Raw genomic sequence first — 20,267 nt, 5'->3', positions numbered from 1 at the left:
TAAGGGAGGGCACTATACAACGCCATAATTAAAGTACTGTTCTTACTGTGCGTCTCGTTCTGAAAGCTTCTATTTTTCATTGTATTACCTCATACTCACTTTCTCCTCCTCGGTCTTTTTTAAGCAGTAAAATAACTTAAAGCGAGTTTGAGTTCGGTTTTCAAATTTTGCCTGTCTGCAGCTACCACAGGAGCGATCTCACTACGTACTTTTCATCCACTGATCCCAATAGTAAAACGGTTTACAGTAAACTTTTAGGCTCCCGCCAGTGGACTGTAAAATATAAAGAGCACTTGTTATCATATCAAAAGTGCCCATATTTTGCTTACTTCATTGCAGCTGCTCCCCTTAGTATGACTTTTTTAAATCTGCCATATAGGTCCAGGGATATGGGATTTTTTTTTAATTTAGTGCTAATGTGTATGTTCTTTACAAAGGGGTGTGTCTTTAGGTTGCACTGTATTGCACTCACAAAGCTATGCCCCCTTGGCAAAGTTCATGACAATTAGCACTAAATAAAAAAAACATATCTCTGGAACCGTTTGGCGAATTTAATAAATAAAATAAAACAGTAAAAATAAAAGAAGAGCAAATACTGTTCAATTTTTACCTAATGACAGGTGAAAATAGTTGTGTATCAGAAAAAGAAGATACATTATAAAATTATGAAAGGCGAACATTAAATTCGAGTTGGTCGTGCGTGGTCGACTACACTGGTGGACTCAAACAGACGAGGCCCCTATGCAAGAACAATATGCAAGAACGGGCCCTTTGCAGTCCAAGAGCTCCTAGAAATGCAAAATTCCACCTACTATAGAGGTAGAAGTGGTCCCCTTACCTCTTGGGGCCCAGGTTGTACCAATGATATGTCCGCCCCTGGGCCAATATGTTGCCCAGTCTAATGTTCAAGCCATTTAGAAAGACATAACTGTTATCACTACTCGCGATTTGAACAGGCTACTAGTTTACTAACAGACAAAGAAAGGGCTGATACACCAGGGCAATATGGCCACCACTCAAAATGTAAAAAAAAAGTTTCATCGTTAGTTCAGGTGCCATTGAATACTCTATGAACGATGCAGATAAATGGTATGAGTTACTATTGTCTATAGAAAATGTCATAATAGATTATTATTATTATTTATTGTTATAGCGCCATTTATTCCATGGCGCTTTACATGTGAGGAGGGGTATACATAATAAATACAAGTACAATAATCTTAAACAATACAAGTCATAACTGGTACAGGAGGAGAGAGGACCCTGCCCGCGAGGGCTCACAATCTACAAGGGATGGGTGAGAATAGAGCTGGTCGTGCAGTGGTTTGGTCGATCGGTGATTACTGCAGGTTGTAGGCTTGTCGGAAGAGGTGGGTCTTCAGGTTCTTTTTGAAGGTTTCGATGGTAGGCGAGAGTTTGATGTGTTGTGGTAGAGAGCTCCAGAGTAGGGGGGATGCACGAGAGAAATCTTGTATGCGATTGTGGGAAGAGGAGATAAGAGGGGAGTAGAGTAGGAGATCTTGTGAGGATCGGAGGTTGCGTGTAGGTAAGTACCGGGAGACGAGGTCACAGATGTATGGAGGAGACAGGTTGTGGATGGGTTTGAATAGATGAAGAATTATATTCCTCGTTGCAGTAATGGCTCAGCATTCCTCCTCTGGGTCGTTAATGAGTTACAAGCCTGGGGTTTGGGGCCGGAGGTGGAATCCTTCCAAGAAGGTCAGCCAACTGGTTACTTTATATAATGCATATGGATTTCCTCATCTCAGGTAGGAGCACGCATGATGATATTAATTGCATTTAATGGCAGCAGAAGCATGCAAAGCTATTAAATAAATCTTCCAGGGAGTATGACGAGTGTCAACTTTCCTTCCCACAGAACTTAAAAGAGCATGAAAATGCATCTAACCCACCTACAATAATTACAACAAAAACGGAAAAGTCAAATATTATATTGGCAACAACTGCCATTGCACCCTACAGAGGAAGTCTTTATTCTGTACATCGGTGAAAATAGCAAGAAAAAAGAAACCATTGAATTATGCACACCACCGCAATGATAATAATAGAAGAAAAATCCACTTTATTGATACACAACATTAAAACATACGGTAATTAAAAATAACCACACAGCTGTCACCATCCCAAGTGCATGGCATAGACCTCAATATATACCAAATGCAGAATAATGCTTATCATATATAGATACATGTACAAAAATATATATCGGAGATATCCCTTATTACATGGCTCATGGGGCACCTACAATATCCTGTCCAGATGAAGACAGGGGCAAAACCATAATGAATTTTGCCCCATAGATGCAAAGTCTTAGAGAAAAAGGTTAAAAAATAACCTATACAATGACTAATAAACTTGGGCTGAAAGGTGGCAGATGAGGTTTAACAATGATAAATGTAAGGTTATACACATGGGAAGAAGGAATCAATATCACCATTACACACTGAACGGGAAACCACTGGGTAAATCTGACAGGGAGAAGGACTTGGGGATCCTAGTTAATGATAAACTTACCTGGAGCAGCCAGTGCCAGGCAGCAGCTGCCAAGGCAAACAGGATCATGGGGTGCATTAAAAGAGGTCTGGATACACATGATGAGAGCATTATACTGCCTCTGTACAAATCCCTAGTTAGACCGCACATGGAGTACTGTGTCCAGTTTTGGGCACCGGTGCTCAGGAAGGATATAATGGAACTAGAGAGAGTACAAAGGAGGGCAACAAAATTAATAAAGGGGATGGGAGAACTACAATACCCAGATAGATTAGCGAAATTAGGATTATTTAGTCTAGAAAAAAGACGACTGAGGGGCGATCTAATAACCATGTATAAGTATATAAGGGGACAATACAAATATCTCGCTGAGGATCTGTTTATACCAAGGAAGGTGACGGGCACAAGGGGGCATTCTTTGCGTCTGGAGGAGAGAAGGTTTTTCCACCAACATAGAAGAGGATTCTTTACTGTTAGGGCAGTGAGAATCTGGAATTGCTTTCCTGAGGAGGTGGTGATGGCGAACTCAGTCGAGGGGTTCAAGAGAGGCCTGGATGTCTTCCTGGAGCAGAATAATATTGTATCATACAATTATTAGGTTCTGTAAAAGGACGTAGATCTGGGGATTTATTATGACGGAATATAGGCTGAACTGGATGGACAAATGTCTTTTTTGGGCCTTACTAACTATGTTACTATGTTACTATGTTACTATGTTACTAATGAGCCGACCCTCCCAAGTATTTACATGGACCATCTATCCATGTTGTGAACTCAAGATGAAAGGGGAAGAGAATATTACTTGATATGGTCAGATTGCTTGTAAGAGAACAGAATTCAGAGGTCCCAGGATGGCAGACAGTACTATTAGGTTATTTTTGAGCCTTCTTCTCTAAGACTTTGCACCTATGGGGCAAAATTCATTATGGTTTTGCCCCTGTCTTCATCTGGACAGGATATTGTAGGTGCCCCATGAGCCATGTAATAAGGGATATCTCCAATATATTTTTGTACATGTATCTATATATGTTAAGCATTATTCTACATTTGGTATATATTGAGGTCTATGCCATGCACTTGGGATGGTGACAGCTGTGTGGTTATTTTTAATTATGTTTTAATGTTGTGTATCAATAAAGTGTATTTTTCTTATTATCATTGCAGTGGTGTGCATAATTCAGTGGTTTCTTTTTTCTTGCTATTTTCATTGTTGTTCTTTCTACTGATTGCACCCTGGCTCTTCTTTATCTTTTATATGGTGGTGCGCCGGATCTTCCTGGTTTGATATTCTGTACATCGGGTCTGACTGTCATCAGATGTGCATTATGTGACCTGAGGCCAGGAATGGGCAGCAGCTAGTGATGAGCGAGCATGCTCGGGTGTTATCCTCCATGCTTGGGTGTTATCCTCCATGCTCGGGTGTTATCCTCCATGCTTGGTTATTATCCTCCATGCTCGAGTGTTATCCTCCATGCTCGGGTGTTATCCTCCATGCTCGGGTGTTATCCTCCATGCTAGGGTGTTATCCTCCATGTTCGATTGTTATCCTCCATGCTCGGGTGTTATCCTCCATGCTCGGTTGTTATCCTTCATGCTCGGTTGTTATCCTCCATGCTCGGGTGTTATCCTCCATGCTCGGTTGTTATCCTCCATGCTCGGTTGTTATCCTCCATGCTCAGGTGTTATCCTCCATGCTCGGGTGTTATCCTCCATGCTCGGGTGTTATCCTCCATGCTCAGTTGTTATCCTCCATGCTCGGGTGTTATCCTCCATGCTCGGGTGTTAACCTCCATGCTCGGGTGTTATCCTCCATGCTTCTGTGTTATCCTCCATGCTCGGGTGTTATCCTCCATGCTCGGGTGTTATCCTCCATGCTCGGTTGTTATCCTCCATGCTCGGGTGTTATCCTCCATGCTCGGGTGTTAACCTCCATGCTCGGGTGTTATCCTCCATGCTAGGGTGTTATCCTCCATGCTCGGTTGTTATCCTCCATGCTCGGGTGTTATCCTCCATGCTCGGTTGTTATCCTCCATGCTCGGTTGTTATCCTCCATGCTCGGGTGTTATCCTCCATGCTCGGTTGTTATCTTCCATGCTCGGTTGTTATTCTCCATGCTCGGGTGTTATCCTCCATGCTCGGGTGTTATCCTCCATGCTCGGGTGTTATCCTCCATGCTCGGGTGTTATCCTCCATGCTCGGTTGTTATCCTCCATGCTCGGGTGTTATCCTCTATGCTCGGGTGTTAACCTCCATGCTCGGGTGTTATCCTCCATGCTTGGGTGTTATCCTCCATGCTCGGTTGTTATCCTCCATGCTCGGGTATTATCTGAGTATCTCGGGCGTGCTTGTATATTATGTTCGAGTCCTGGCGGCTGCATGTTTTGCGGCCGATAGACAGCTGCTACACATGTGGGGATTGACTAACAAACAGGCAATCCCCGCATGTGTTGCAGCTGTATAACAGCCACGAATGATGCAGCCACGAGGACTCGAACATATAACGTGAGCACACCTGAGATTCTCGGATAACACCTGAGCATGCTCAGATAACACAATATTCGAGCACGCTCACTCATCACTAGCAGCAGCTTAAGGATATGAGCACAAGAACACAAATTGTCGGTTTGGAAGCCACCTGGAGAATGGACAGGTCACATGTTTTAGCAGCTGCAAGGTTAAAAGAAATGACGAGAGACGGAACATGTGCATAGCAAGTCGCTTCAGTACTTTCGGTGTTTCTCTTTTGTGTGCTTCTTCAGGTGCTTCCATGAGGAATCCGCATGAAAAAAACGTGGTGTGCACATACCCTTTGGCCTCATTCAGATGTCAGTTTTTCACATACAACTTCCATCTGCCGTTTTCACAGACACATATATGGTGCTATACACATCTGAGGTTTTTTTGCAGACCTTCCGCAAAAATCACTGCACTTTTAGAAGATTATCATTATCTCAGCACGGGAACATTTTTTTTTAAACACATCCAATTGTGGAAGTTATTATTATTGAAAGATCTATTGATTAAAATGTAGATTAAAATGAACTTTGTCCGTGGGAAAAAAAACCCTTTAAGATCTATTTTGGTTTAGAATATGAACTATCAGAATTAAACTTTGAGAGAAGTTTCAAGCATTAATACATTTAAAAAATTAAATAAAAAAAGATAAAATGCCACGCGTGTACGGTTACGGCTCAGCCTCATTACAGACACTTCGCTTGCACCTAGAAGAATGTGATCACAGATACAACAACACAATGGCTGGTGGGTGAGAATTCTGATTATCGTGGAATGTGTTATATACAACATCCCTTTCAAGTTCTTAAAGGTATAACAGATTAATTGTGTTTGCTTCAATTTTCGTTCCTATGGGAATTATGTACATAGCCGTTTTCAAACATATACATATATATCATTATTAAACGGAATGCATGTAAAATCATTACCGTTAAAAGGGTTTCACCGGAAAATGCAGGGGCGGACATATCATTGGTGCATCCTGTGCAGCCGCACAGGGGCCCAAGAGGAAAGGGGGCCACGTCTTCTACCAAAGCAGTTGGAATTGTGCATTATGAGGAGCTATCGGGCTGTAATTCCCCTTTAAAAGTCACAATTGCCCATTTTTTGCCCTGAGTATGCAGTTCCATTTCTTTTTTTTTTATAAATATGTCGTTTGGTTCCAGAACTATGGGCCTTTTTATTTAATGCTAAGCGTTATGGTCCTTACAAAGGGGCGTGGCTCACATGATTCCTTGTGGGCCACACCTCCTTGTTATAAAAAAAACAACACAAAAACATTAAAGAGCACCAAATAATGAGGATCATACTTCCTAAGCCATATGGTGGTTTAAAAAAAAAAAAATGGAATATTCAGGAGAGCAACGGAAAGAAAGTAAGAGCAAAACTGGCCATTTTTTACTTGTTGACAGGTTCTCTTTAAATGGAGGGCTGAGGAAATGCCTCCATACACTTACATTTTCAGTCATGTGCAACTGGGCAATCGGACTGTGGACCAACAGCTGAAATGACCCAAAGGTCACGTACACCCCGTGATGAAACTATTACAGCTTGCACCTCTATGGGCCCATACCGTACTGTTTGATGTAAAAGAGTATGGTGGACCGTCTGACACCTTTGAGGACACAGTTTTTAGGAGACTACCTCACATGGTAGGTAGGCAATGGTGAAACTTGAAGCTCATGGGTCCAGCTATGATTGGTCTTTAATAGTATTAGTCTTGCCAAATGGATCATTTTGGGCCTCCGGGCTTCAGGGCCACAAGTACAACTGCAGTCCGTGCGCCTATTATAGTGACATCCCTTTAGGTAAGGGATCCTGTTCCAGATTTAATATTGGGGCCCAGGAGCTTGAAGTTGCACCTCTGCTTGGAGGGGAGTAAACAGTGCCGAGTGGAGGTACTGTCCAATGGCCACTCTGGTGTGTCCTTAGAGTCGTGTGTATGTGTGGTCCACGTTCTGACATTTATGAGGACACCGGCATTAGGAGACCACCTCACATGGTAGGTAGGCAGCGGCCTAAGCTGAAGCTCATGGGCCCACCTATGATTGGTCTTTTATAGTATTGGTCTTCTCATACGGGCAAAATGGATCATTTGGGCCTCTGGGGCTCCAGGGCCCTGAGTACAACCCTTTAGAGTCGTGTGTATGAGGTCATGAGTTATTACCCCCTCAATCATTTTTGCGTCCTATGACATGAGATATCATGAGTCCCTGCTCATAAGACCATGTCCGCGCCCCGTCTGCCTCTCCCTAGGTGATACTTCATAAACCAATTTGTTCCTTATGACACAATAATCCTATATGAAATGCCAAGACATATCCCAAAGCGCGAAGGATTACACAACGTTTCTGAAAACTACACTTCCGCATCTAACACAAAAGTAATCTCGATGTATCAGTACTTGGTATTAACCCTACTCTAAACCGTAAATCCTCAGACGATATAAACTCTTGAACGTGCTCAATAGGATGACACGATGACTCAACGGGATTATTACACTGACATCCACCGTGAATATAGGGAGAATTTTCCGAGCCTCGTAAACACAAGATTTATCAAAACTGTCTCTGTTGTCCATAGCAACCAATCACGGCACAGCTTTCATATTACCAGAGCAGTTTCAAAGATGAAAGCTGAGCTCTGATTGGTTATCGTGGATAACAATGACAGTTTTTTTTATGTTAGAAGGACGTGCATTAATACTAATGGAGGTGAGGAGTAAAGCGGTTGCCCAGAGAAACCATTATGTTCATTTTTGCTGGGTAGAATGGTTGCTATGGGCACCAGGCAAAGGAGGAACTCAAAATGGTGCACCAAAAAAAGAGCTGATGCCCATAGCAATAGTAGTTTTGAAAGTAAACACTGATGTCGGGCCTATTATACTTATTTTCTGAGCAGAGGGTCAGCATAGTGTGATCACAGTGTGATCCAATTTTCTCGAATGAGGAGAAGATGTATAAAAATAAGTGTCCATCTTCTCCATTTTATCAGTCCATGAAAATCGGACTGCACTTAGATGTCATCTGAGTGCAGTCTGATAATTTCCACTGACTCATTGACTTGCATGGCTGAGTGTGATCCGAATATTGAATCAGACTCGGGAATACTTCATTTTTTCCCTTGGACCGGCTCTGTTTGAGGAAAAAATTCGACACGTGAGTACAGTGTAGGACTGTGCTGCCAAGGGCCCACCGGTAACCAACGCCAGAGGTGTTGCAACCATACCAGGTGAGTGGTCCTACATCTCTTATTTATCTGTATCATCGCATAAGACCCTATTGCGCTTCTTGTCTCCTAGTTTTCTCTCCACTAAGTACCGCTGATATAAGAGGGTGATGGCCCACCGGAGGATTCTGCTGTTCTCCTGTGAGCCAGTCCGAGCCTGTGTGAGTGGCACCATAGACTAACATTGGTCATTTTGGTCCAAAAATATGGTCATTTGTAGAAGCCCTTGGGGTAGGTCATCAACATTGTAGCCCTTAAAATTAGAGAATACCCTTAAAGAGGTTTTCTACTTTCACACTAATGACCTATACTTATGATAGGTCATCAATGTCTGATCTGTCGGGGTCCGGCACTTGGCACCCCCGCCGATCAGCTGTTATCAGAGCCAGCAAAGGACTTCCTTGTGGAGCTGGCCATCTACTTGTAGTGGCCGCGGCTTGTTACCGCACATCCGCTCCTTTTCAATTGAATAGTTAGGCCAGTCTCACACGTCCAGATAATTCCGGTATAGGAAAAATTGGTACCGGAATTATCCGTGTCCGTGTTTCCGTGTGCTCACGTGGCACATCAGTGTGGCACACGTGCGGCATCCGTGTGCCGACTGGGTACCACACGCACCGTGCAGGAGACAGCGTAAGGTAAGTATTTTATTAACAGCCGGGTGGTGCACAGGGGGTGGGAGGGTGTTGGGGACAGGGATCTTTTTTTTAAAGGGACACTGTCACCTGAATTTGGAGGGAACAATCTTCAGCCATGGAGGCGGGGTTTTTGATTCACCCTTTCCTTACCCGCTGGCTGCATGCTGGCTGCAATATTGGATCGAAGTTCATTCTCTGTCCTCCGTAGTACATGCCTGCACAAGGCTTATGCAGGCATGTACTACGGAGGACAGAGAATGAACTTCAATCCAATATTGCAGCCAGCATGCAGCCAGCAGGTAAGGAAAGGGTGAATCAAAAACCCCAAAAACCCCGCCTCCATGGCTGAAGATTGTTCCCTCCAAATTCAGGTGACAGAGTCCCTTTAAACACCCAAAAAAAAAAAAAAAAAAGGATTTTTCATATCTTCTCTCCAGCGAACGCTGCTGGAGAAGAAATGAATGGCGGCTTCAGCACCACACTGGGGGGACAGCGCTTACTGTAGCGCTGTCTCCTGCACGGCACACGGACTGCACACGGACAACATCCGTGTGCGGTACGTGTTTTACACAGACCCATTGACTTTAACGGGTCCGTGTAATACGTGCGCTCCCACGAACACTGACATGTCTCCGTGTTTTTCAAACGGACACACGGTCCGTGAAAACACGCTGACATGTGCAGAGACACATTGATTTTAATGTGTCTACGTGAGTCAGTGTCTCCGGTACGTGAGGAAACTGTCACCACACGTACCGGAGCCACTGACGTGTGAAACCGGCCTTAGGCGGATGTTTAGTACCCCACGACGACCAGTACAAGTACACAGCCAAGCTCCGCAAGTCAGTTCTTCCAGATGACGGCCGTCACCGCTGGCACCAATAAGAGCTGATTGGCGGGTGCCAAGTGCAGGACCAAGGCCAGCCAGACAATGATGCCTTATCCTAAGGATAGGGCATCAATGTAAAACTAGCGGGCAATCTCTTTAAGCCGTGTTCATTTTGGATGCTTTTTTTGTGACGATTTTCCAAAACAAGGTAAAATATTTGCGTTTTTAACACATTTTTGGAAAATCATCTCCAAAAACGCATTGGAAATGCAATGTGAAAACACTGTCAACTGTGTCTCTTTACAGCACCACGTTATGGGTCTATTCTCCATTAGGTTAGTATAAAATCCACCAACAAATAAACTTCTATAATCGTCTGTATTAAACCAGGGGCATGAGGAGGTCCAGTCCGGTCCTACAAAGGTTTATGGGCGCAGTATTACAGCTGCATGGAGGCCGATGTGCAGCCCACACTTTCCTCCTTTCCTTAATTACCCATCTATGTGAAACAGACTAATGAACGTGGATGACTTCTTAATTTAAGTTTATTTGTCAGTTTCTAAAAGTGGAAAGCGAAGTGGTCTTAATTACACTTATAAGCTAATTTCAGGAAGCAAACCATAATAACCTGCGGTGGACGGCAGTAATCTGATGCAGGATCATTACTGAACTGTTACCAGCTGTTACAACTATGGACGCCGCCGGCAAGAAGAGGACTTTCCGAGCCGGTTATAAGAGGACTTGTCATTAGGTCAAAAGTGTTCAGTATTTGCTCTCTTGAATATTCTTTCGTTTGTTTTTTTATCAGTCCGATTCCTGAGATATGGAACTTTTTATTCAGTGCAAATTTTTATGATCAATTCCAAGGGGGCGGAGCTCACTGGGTAATAAATCAGAGAATAATTAAAAATTCTGAGAACCCCGCCCCTTTGCAGTAAATAAAAAGGCGCTCCTGTGTTCTGTACGATAGAACCGCTGCCAGACTCCTTTGGCGGTGGCTATTGATGAGCGAACATGCTAGGATAAGGTGTTATCCGCCATGCTCGGGTGCTAGCTGAGTGACTTCGGCGTGCTCAAAAAATATGTTCGAATCCCAGCGGATGTTCAAGAGCCGCAAAACATGCGGGATTGGACTTTCGAACAGCCGTAACACATGCAGGCGCGTGGACTGGGACACATTATTCGAGCATGCCAAAGTCCCTCAGTTGGCACCTGAGCATGCTGAGATAACACCTTATCCAAGCACGTTCGCTCATCACTAGCGGTGGCTTATCTTGTCAGACATGCCGTAGCCTTATCTTCCCCGACATCATCTATCTCTGAACTGTTGCTGTGCAACAATAAAACAATATTCACCGTAAATAAAAAAAACGGAAACATTTATGTTTTTGTTTTAAGTTTATTATTAAGTTTATTAATATTTGGGCACACAGATGCTTTTGTACAAAGGGAACTTGTCACATTGTGCATGAAGCCTGATTTTCCAGCAGCACGCTTCAGAGCAGGAGAAGCTGGTCAGATTAATGTATCGTTTTATGGGGAATTATTCAATGGGCCGTAACATTGATGGCTCCCACAACATTGATGGCTCCCACTGATCAGCTGTTCACAACATCGTCGGCAGCCGGAACTACTCCGTTACGGTACACCGCAGCTTCGTCGACGCACTAGTGGCCATGGCTGGGTACTGAACATCTGCCCCCCATTGATTTGACTAGGAGGCGGATGTGCAGTACCCTGCAGCGGCCACTATACAGTCGATGGAGCTGTGCAACTCCGTTAATTAGCAGTTCGGCCGCCACCAACACTCGGAACAGTTGATTAGCGGGGTGCACGGTGTCGCACCCCGACCAATCAGACATTGATGACCTACGCTGAGGCTATGCCATCAATATTAAAGTCCTGGACAATCCCTTTCAGTATAACTTATATTTTCTGGACTTAAATCCTTATTAATTCTAGACACAAAAGTCTAATGAACGGTTCTACAATGATTATCAGCCATCTACAAAAGCACCCCCCCCCTCTTCCCTATGCAAATTTTTTTTTCCAACTGGGTGTGGTTCACAAGATGACTCCCACATAAAATAATTCATGACCACGCCCATTTGGATAAAAAGATTAGATTCCTTCTGCAGGGAAGAGGAGGCCATATCTCAGGAACGGAGAGGCCCAGGAACAAAAGAAAAACATCACCGGATTGAGGAGAACAGTGGCATTAAACAAAAGACATATTATGGCCGGTGACAGATCTTCTTTAAAGACCATGCTATGATATTTTCTGACAAGTGGGTTGAAGGAACCACTGTAGTGTTATTGTCTTTTTGTGCATTAGACAAGGAACCGTGACAATCCGGTGAAAGGTTTCGGAACCTTGGGCTGATTTCCTTGCAGAGGTTGATTATTTTTGACGCCTTTACGCCTCTCTTCAACTACCCTGCCATCTAGAGTCGGAAGGAGCACACTACAAGAAAATCGGGGGAAAAAATTATATCCTTTGTTCTTCTTGCTTTTTATGTTCTTACAAACACAGCCAATCTGTTCTGATTGTTAATTTCAGTAGGAATCTGCAGGCAAGCCTCTCGTCACTTCCAATCCTATAGCATTTTAGGAGAAGAATAAAAAACCTGTTAAGTAAAGAACACGGGAGCACGTACAATACAGAAGACACAAAGCGGATCTGTTTATGTTCTGCCACCCGGCGTGCAATGATTTCCTATTTACAGCCGATGAATAATACGCAGCTGTATGCGCACAGAGCGCCGAGGTGGAATTTTTTGGGAAAATGCAAGTTAGTAGTTACTGGGCGTACCGTGCGCAAATTACAGTCACTTTCGTACTGCGCGACGTTAAATGACGTGGCTATTGTGGTTATTTTATCCAACCATTGATGTATTTTTCACTCCGAAATAGTAGTGTGCTTGTTGAGTCACCCCACCGGTGATGAGGAGAGGTGGGAATCCCTGGGAAAGTGGTTGAATTGCTGAAGACAATGGCCCTTTCATGTCTCGAAAACATTCTGCCGCACGTATCGAGATAGCCGGTGTTCTGGAACGAGCTGTACCAATGTGGATGATGACTCACGTGAAGAATTAGGAACAGAAGCGATCAAACGTCTGCAGATAACCTAGCTGGCTGCCAGGAGAAATTCATCTATGGGTTATTACATTATTTTTGGAAAAAGAATTGAACTTTTCCAACCTTTGACCCTAGTTTATCCAAAATTGTGGGTAGTCAATAGCGAGACACATGTTGAGTATGGGTGTCTTGGGCCGCGTGTTTGAGACTTATGACATCATCGCACCTGCACCGTGACATCACGTGTGAGATCATCAGTCATTGATCCGTCTGATTCTGAAATGACAAGGGCTGCCTACTAAGGGTACACCTCCTTTGTAGGGTCCGCAAGGTACAGGGGCATCCCTTATTAACCAAATATGTCAAAGGTCCTAGCTGAAAGGTATGCATTCTGAAAAGGTCTCTTGCTATACATGAGCAATCTATATTAGTATCATTTGTAGAATCAAATCGTGCTCGAACACATATAGAAGTACAAAAATGAGAAGAATTTGATGAAAATCAAAACATTAAAAACTAGACAAAAAAAGGCGCAAATTCAATAAGGGCCCTTGATGCAGCAGTTCCCTTCCTGAGATATGACCCCTCTTCTCTATATGTAAATCTAGCAATTTTTGACCAAGTGGGTGTGGTTCACAAGAAGACTCCAGCATAAATGATTTTATGTCCACGCCCATTTGGATAAAAAGGCTAGATTTCTGTACAGGGAGGATGAGGCCATATCTCAGGAAGAAAAACATCACCGGATATGCGCAACCGCGATCTGTTATTGATCATTTTGGATTGGACAGAGGGCCTACTGCAACATTCACAAGTATATGTACTGTAGAGTTATGTCTCTGGACTCCGGGCCTGGCTATCACTGTAAAACTAATAAAGGAAGTGTCATTTCTTGCAGACCTGAAATTTCCTTCCCATTAAAGCTTAGGACAGATTGGATCCAGTGTCTTAAAGGAACAATTAAGGTTTTCCAAGATTTGATCTACCATTTTCATGAATGGAGCTGAGCTGCAATACCATAGACGACCTGTGGGCAGGTGTGGCGCTGTTTTCTTCATCCTGGGCATTAACACCAATTTCTACGAAACTTTTGAGAACAAGTCATTGTCATCCGTCCTCATACTTCTATGGATAGATTAAGAATTGCTCCTCACTTATAAGGAAAACTCAAATATCTCCTTGACATTGTATCGGACAGAGATATTCACAGAAGTATAAGTGCTCATAAGCCGAAAGAAAATAGATTATTTTCATACAGTTCCATCATCAGAAAATCTGGATTTAAAAAAACTGCAACAGATTGTTTTCCAAGACACCCTGGCAGAGCGAGGAACAATCTTTCCACTCCTTCTGGTTTCTTCCTTGCCATTGTGTTCTTGTGCTTCTTAGAATGCAATGCCCGCACTCTTGGAGCAACCTGCTCTTATATTTTTTATTGCGCCACCTAGTGGTCATTATAGATTACGCTTTCGGAAAATGTAGAAATTTGGGGTAATGCAATAGATTACATGGCTCTTACACATGTAATAAAAGATATTTATGAATTGATAAAAATAGAGTTCGTGCTAGTAATCGAACAACAAAATCTAATAAGATTTCAATCCCACTCGATCCCTAAAAAAATAGCAAAATAATGACTATTATTATGTATATTGAACCATGCAGCCCAGATTATAACAGACCGGTAAAAGGGACAAAAGGGCACAAGATGTAGCAGAATTTGTGGCTCACAAAGAAGAATGGTTCATCCATTGTCTGACACAAATTGGCCATAGAAATGGGAATTTGGTGCCAATTTGTTTGCCCTGCAGTGATCTCCAGATTGGCATTTTGCCAAGGACGGGTTATGGCCGACAATGATTACTAAGATCTGTAATTATGGCTATAAGTACTGGGGTGTTGGATATTTGAACTATTCTGCAGCAGATCAGAGGTCCGTCTCCGCTCAGAGGTGAACTGCAGGCGGGAAAATGTCGGAAAAGAAGTAAAGTCAGAAAGAAGACCTGGGCTCACTAGGAGGCAAAGCTTATATTTTGGAGTGTGGCTCGTTCCCATGTTTTGTTATGGGGCCACATCGTTACTTTTTTCTATAAAGAACCTAGGTTGCTTCGGAGTCTAGCACACATTAATGGGATTCTTCTAATTCAGTAAAAGATGGCTGATTTCTTTAAGTAAAAACCCTATTGAAGTGAATGGGGCAGAGCTGCAATAGTCCATGCAAACTACTGTACACAGGAGTGGAGCTGCTTTTGGAAGTAAAAAGAAGTTTTTTAAACCATTTACTATCCCTTAAAATAGTCTTTCCAACATGTAATACCATAACTTAGGGTGAGTTCACACTGCATTTTGGCACCCATTCATTGGTCCCATTAGGGATTGTGCCCGAAATCTCCCCACAAAACGGAATTCAGGCGTATGCTCTGTCAGGGCTATAGACTATGATGGTGCCGGCAGAGTCAACATGTCCTATGACGCGCGTCATTTTCAGACATATACGCCTACTGATGGCGCTACTAGGCGTATACACTCGAAAATGATGCATGGCGGAGCGCATGTTGGCACCATTACAGTCGATGGCCCTAACGGCGCATATGCCCAAATTCCATTTTGGGGAGGGTTCAGACTTAAGCCCCGATGGGGCCACTGAATGAGGGCTGTTGAGTTTCAGTCAGTCCAGAAATCGCAGTCCTCACTTGAAGGCCACGTTCAGTATTTGGTCAGTATTTGACATCAGTATTTGTAAGCCGAAACCAGGAGTGGAACAATCAGAGGAAAAGTGATAGAAACGCGTCGCTGCTTCTAATTTTGTACCCACTTCTGATGTATTCGGTCTACTGATGTAAAATACTGACCGAATACTGAAAGTGTGAACGTGGCTGAAGCGTGAATGTCGGATGTGAGAACCCCGGCTAAGCTGATGGCCGCTGATTACCGCACGTTACATAACGACTTATTGCTGGAGTCATTCGGTTTATTTCCATGCACCACATAGAGGGAGCACAGAAGCTCGTTGCTTTAGTAACAGCCGCAGGCATTTAGCTGTACTGTAGAGATAGCTGTACGGCCGTGTCTGGAACCGCGGAAAGTCAGGACAAAGCTGCGCAAGAGCAAAACGTGCACTCACTGCGCTCTCCTCTTCTATTCATGCTGGGCTGATATGGGATTAGTGATTCTGAGCGTCCATTTACCACGCTTCACCTGCCAAAACAATAACATAATGCGAGCAGAGAGCTCTTAGCCATCTCATACTATGGGGGTCACTTAACCCTACAGCTGAGGCGGCAGTCAGACCCTTTAGTGTTTCATCAATGGATTTTACAAAGGAGATGAATCAGTAATCTGTTTCTACTTTCTCAGTGACCCATGGACTTGGAGCTTCAGAGACTTTTCTGACACTGTTTCCAAAGCAGCGCATTCTCTCTCCTGAGGTTCTCTGCAGAAAATCGCTGGTGCGAATTGTCTCATTGACTTTAGCAATTGGCGGACACAGACAGAAGAGGCCCCTGTGCAAGACCAACATAAGGTCCTGTTACAGCCCAATAGCTCCCCATAATATACAATTCCACCTGCTTTAGAGGCAGATGTGACCCCCTTACCTTTTGGACCCTCGTGCACAGGTTGCACCAATTATACGTCCACCCCTGAGGTTAGCGGACCAGTGTTCGGACCAGCTTGTGTCCCATCTACAGCAATTGCATGTGAAAATTGAACATGTGAATAGTGCTCGTCATACTTTTCTTTATGAGCCTGATCATCCTCTCCTCCAACATTAGCAAGAGCAGGGGAACAACACAAAGGGAAACAGACAGAAAGAGCCAGTCCCGTTGGGTCTCTGCTGCCCCGTCATGGCAGCCCAAGGCATCAGCAAGCAGCAGATCCCATCCAACATGCTGAAGCCTGTGGACATATAATGTCATAATCTATGGCCTGCTGACCCTATAGTAAGAGAACGAACCCCAAAGACCACAACTTATAAAATGCAGGAGTAGTAAAGTAATGATCATAGCGGCCAACAGAAGGAGCACCATGACCTAGATACTTTCACTGATCACTCGTACGATTGGTAATTGATTATTTTGCAATTTTTTTTATTTTTTTTTACATAAAGCAATCCAGAATGATATAAATAAATAAAAATAGCCCTTTTAGGAAAGACTCTGTTTCATCTTTATGTCTGCAATCTATTGTTCTCTGTTATCATCCCTTTCAGGCTGGTAAGTGGTATCGTTTAAGGGGAAGTCTGGTGTAATCCCTGCCCCCATGATCTGTACTTTATCTCATATATCTCCAGTGCAAAGAACCTCAGTGTCCATGCTCAGTTATTCCTCTGTTAATTAATGCATATTTTTTCATCAGGCATTATACGCAAATATAAGCACAACATATATATATGTATTCTGTATACATACAATAGAGCTCTGCCAGCTAACAGAAAAGCCAGCTGACATTACAGCGGTGTCTGCACAGCTCACTTTTTTTGCTCCTTCCATTATTGCTATAATGGTTGATAATTATCACATTTGGCAGAAAAGAAAAAGCTAAAAAAGCAGCGATAGTGTAAATCAGTTCATAGTGCCTTAAAGGGTGAAGCACAATGTCTCATTCAGTCCACAGTGGGATCATGCCAAGCTGTCACCATGATAAACATTCCTATCACAAGGCTGGCGACGTGGCACACTGAGGCCATAGTACTATCACGCCGTAGTAAAGCTACAGGCTCAGGCCGTTCCCTTTGTCTAGTAAACAGATGTTACTGTTCCCTTTCTTTATGCCATCTGATTGACAAACTGGATATTGGACGAACGTAAAGTGATAATTTATTGATGCCAAAAAAAAAAAGATAATGATAACATTGTTCTGCAAACATGTTCTCAAAAGAAGTTTGTAAAAAAAACAGAGAACAATAGTAAGCGACTAAGCCCAGTGATAACAATAATAGTAATTGTTTCCAATGCAAAGCAATAACGTAAGGACGGTACAGTATGGGAAACCTGTGTCCGTGGAAAACACTGGAATCTCGCAGATAGAAATGTTTGTGCAAACAATGCAACAACTCCACATACGGTATGCTAAACTGTAACTTAGTGTGTTTATATACATATATGTGATGTGTGTGTATGTATATATATATATATATATATATATAAAAATAAATATGAAATTACTGTATAACATGAAATCATGTAGAATATATATATATATATATATATACATATATATATATATATATATATATATATATACATGTAGCATGCAATTGTGTAGTCAGATTTGTTTGCAAAGATTTGAGGATAGAATAGAATGCATATACACACGTCCATATTGCAGGTATATATGTGGCTGTATCATGCATGTATATTTGTGAGTGAGTATGTGGAAGTAAATGGAGAAAAATATATAGGATTTCACAGTATAGTGCTGTACTCACAGAGCTGTTTTCAAAAGCATGTACAAGTTATCCTGTTGAATTTGCAAAATATATGTATGTAATGCATGTGTGTGTGTATATATAATTAGTGCATGCAGTGCACATGTGTATATATATATATATATATATATATATATATAGTTGTGCATGAAATGCATGCAAGTGGGTGTGTATGTATATATATATATGTACGTATATGTATGTAGATACAGTATATTGTAATATTTGCAATATATATGTGTATATATATATAAGTGCTAGATAAGTAGTGCATATAATGCATGCATGTGTGTGCATATATATATATGTATATATATATATATATAGTGTGTGTAACATAAGCATGTATATGTATGTGGTTAGATACAGTATATTGTAATATTTGCAATATATATATAATATATATATATATATATATATATATATATATAGAAGTACCGTATAAGTAGTGTATATAATGCATGCATGTGTGTGCATATATATATATATATATATATATAATGTGTGTAACATAAGCATGTCTATGTATGTGTATGTGGTTAGATACAGTATATTGTAAGTTACAGTATAACATGCAATGTTTGCAAGTTACATTTGCAAGACTATGTATATGTGTGCGTGTATATATATATATATATATATATATATATATATTTATTTACGATTGCAATGCATAATATATAGTATAGGATACATTTCTAATATATAAATCCGCGTATAAATTTATATGTATCAGGGTTGGGTTTTGCTAGGCGTAGCGTAGATATAACAAAACTTTACTTGTTGCCATGGTCATCCTCTTCGAAGCTCCATTCCTTGTGTTCTTGGCCATTATTCTCATTGATACAGGGTGATCGCGGGGTAGTTAGTACGACCATGGCTTCTCCGATGTGTCTAAGCCGCGCTGCATCAGCTAGTGCTCAGCCCCGGCATCCAGGCTGCTTCAGATATAAGAAGATGGGAAGCAGCCAGCGATACACACAGGCGCTGATCGGCTTCTGGTTGGCTGACGCCGGTCACATTATCCACATGGATTTGCCTGATTAGCACGGACCATGTTATAGATCAGGGAAACAGACATCGGTTTTCTTGTTGCTTAGCGACGGCTGAATAGGAACACAGGACACAGACAACAAAATAGTGGCGAGATGATGAACGTCGTGATCATGCACAGCCGGGGACAATAAAAGCTCCGAGCCAACACAAAGCCCGTCACGATAAAATATAACGGCTCGACTCTTTATTAAATTGGAGGGGGGGATATTGGTCTGGATGTCATGATGGCTCCCAGCAGATAAGGGGTGCTATGATTTAATGCAATAATATGTATCAGACACAAATCCAGCGATTCCAGTATTACATTTTGCACAAAGCATTACAGAAATATCTAAAACACAAATGGATTTCTTGTGTTTTGTTTGCCTCGGAGCAGGGACAAAGGGTCTAGGATGGTAGGATGGCTGCGAGTCTGTGCACTGAAGCACAGAAGACGCTGATTTTACACGATAACTGGCAGAAATGGAGCGTGAGGATCTCATCATCCAACACAAACGGATTTATCGGGGAGCTGCAGCTTCAGATTCTGATGCGCAAGGTGCATGAGGCTCATTCATCAATAGCGTCCAAAAAGAAAAACTGTCTTTGTTGTCCATAGCAAGCAATGAGAGCTCAGCTTTAATTTCTTAAACTGCTCTGGTAAAATAAAAGCTGCTCTGTGATTGGTGCTTTGAAGGGTGTGCACCAAGTTTGGAAGTTATCCCCAATCTATAACATAAGGGAGAGCATCCAGATTGCTGGTGGTCCCACTGGGTTGCTGGGAACAAGGGTTTCTATAAGGCTGCCAATTATGAACATGGTTAGCGAGGTCCTCTCTCTCCTGTAGAGTGTAAGCTCTTATGGTCAGTGAGGTCCTCTCTCTCCTGTAGAGTGTAAGCTCTTATGGTCAGTGAGGTCCTCTCTCTCCTGTAGAGTGTAAGCTCTTATGGTCAGTGGGGTCCTCTCTCTCTCTCCTGTATAGTGTAAGCTCTTATGGTCAGCG

At 42.5% G+C, this 20,267-nt stretch overlaps 1 protein-coding gene across 1 annotated transcript in view; it reads right to left on the bottom strand.

Moving 5' to 3' along the window:
* HUNK (hormonally up-regulated Neu-associated kinase) overlaps window positions 1-19,180 on the bottom strand; it is an 88,115-nt gene extending 68,935 nt beyond the window's left edge. The window contains exon 1 of the mRNA XM_069760842.1: window positions 19,010-19,180. Within this exon, the coding sequence (XP_069616943.1) occupies window positions 19,010-19,107 (98 nt within the window). The 5' untranslated portion in view covers window positions 19,108-19,180. The remainder of the gene's footprint in view (window positions 1-19,009) is intronic.
* Between the last annotated feature and the right edge of the window lie 1,087 nt (window positions 19,181-20,267).

The sequence above is a fragment of the Ranitomeya imitator genome, chromosome 3 (genome assembly GCF_032444005.1).
Source record: "Ranitomeya imitator isolate aRanImi1 chromosome 3, aRanImi1.pri, whole genome shotgun sequence".
Classification (NCBI taxonomy): Eukaryota; Metazoa; Chordata; class Amphibia; order Anura; family Dendrobatidae; genus Ranitomeya; species Ranitomeya imitator.
This window is presented reverse-complemented; position numbering and strand designations above follow the sequence as displayed.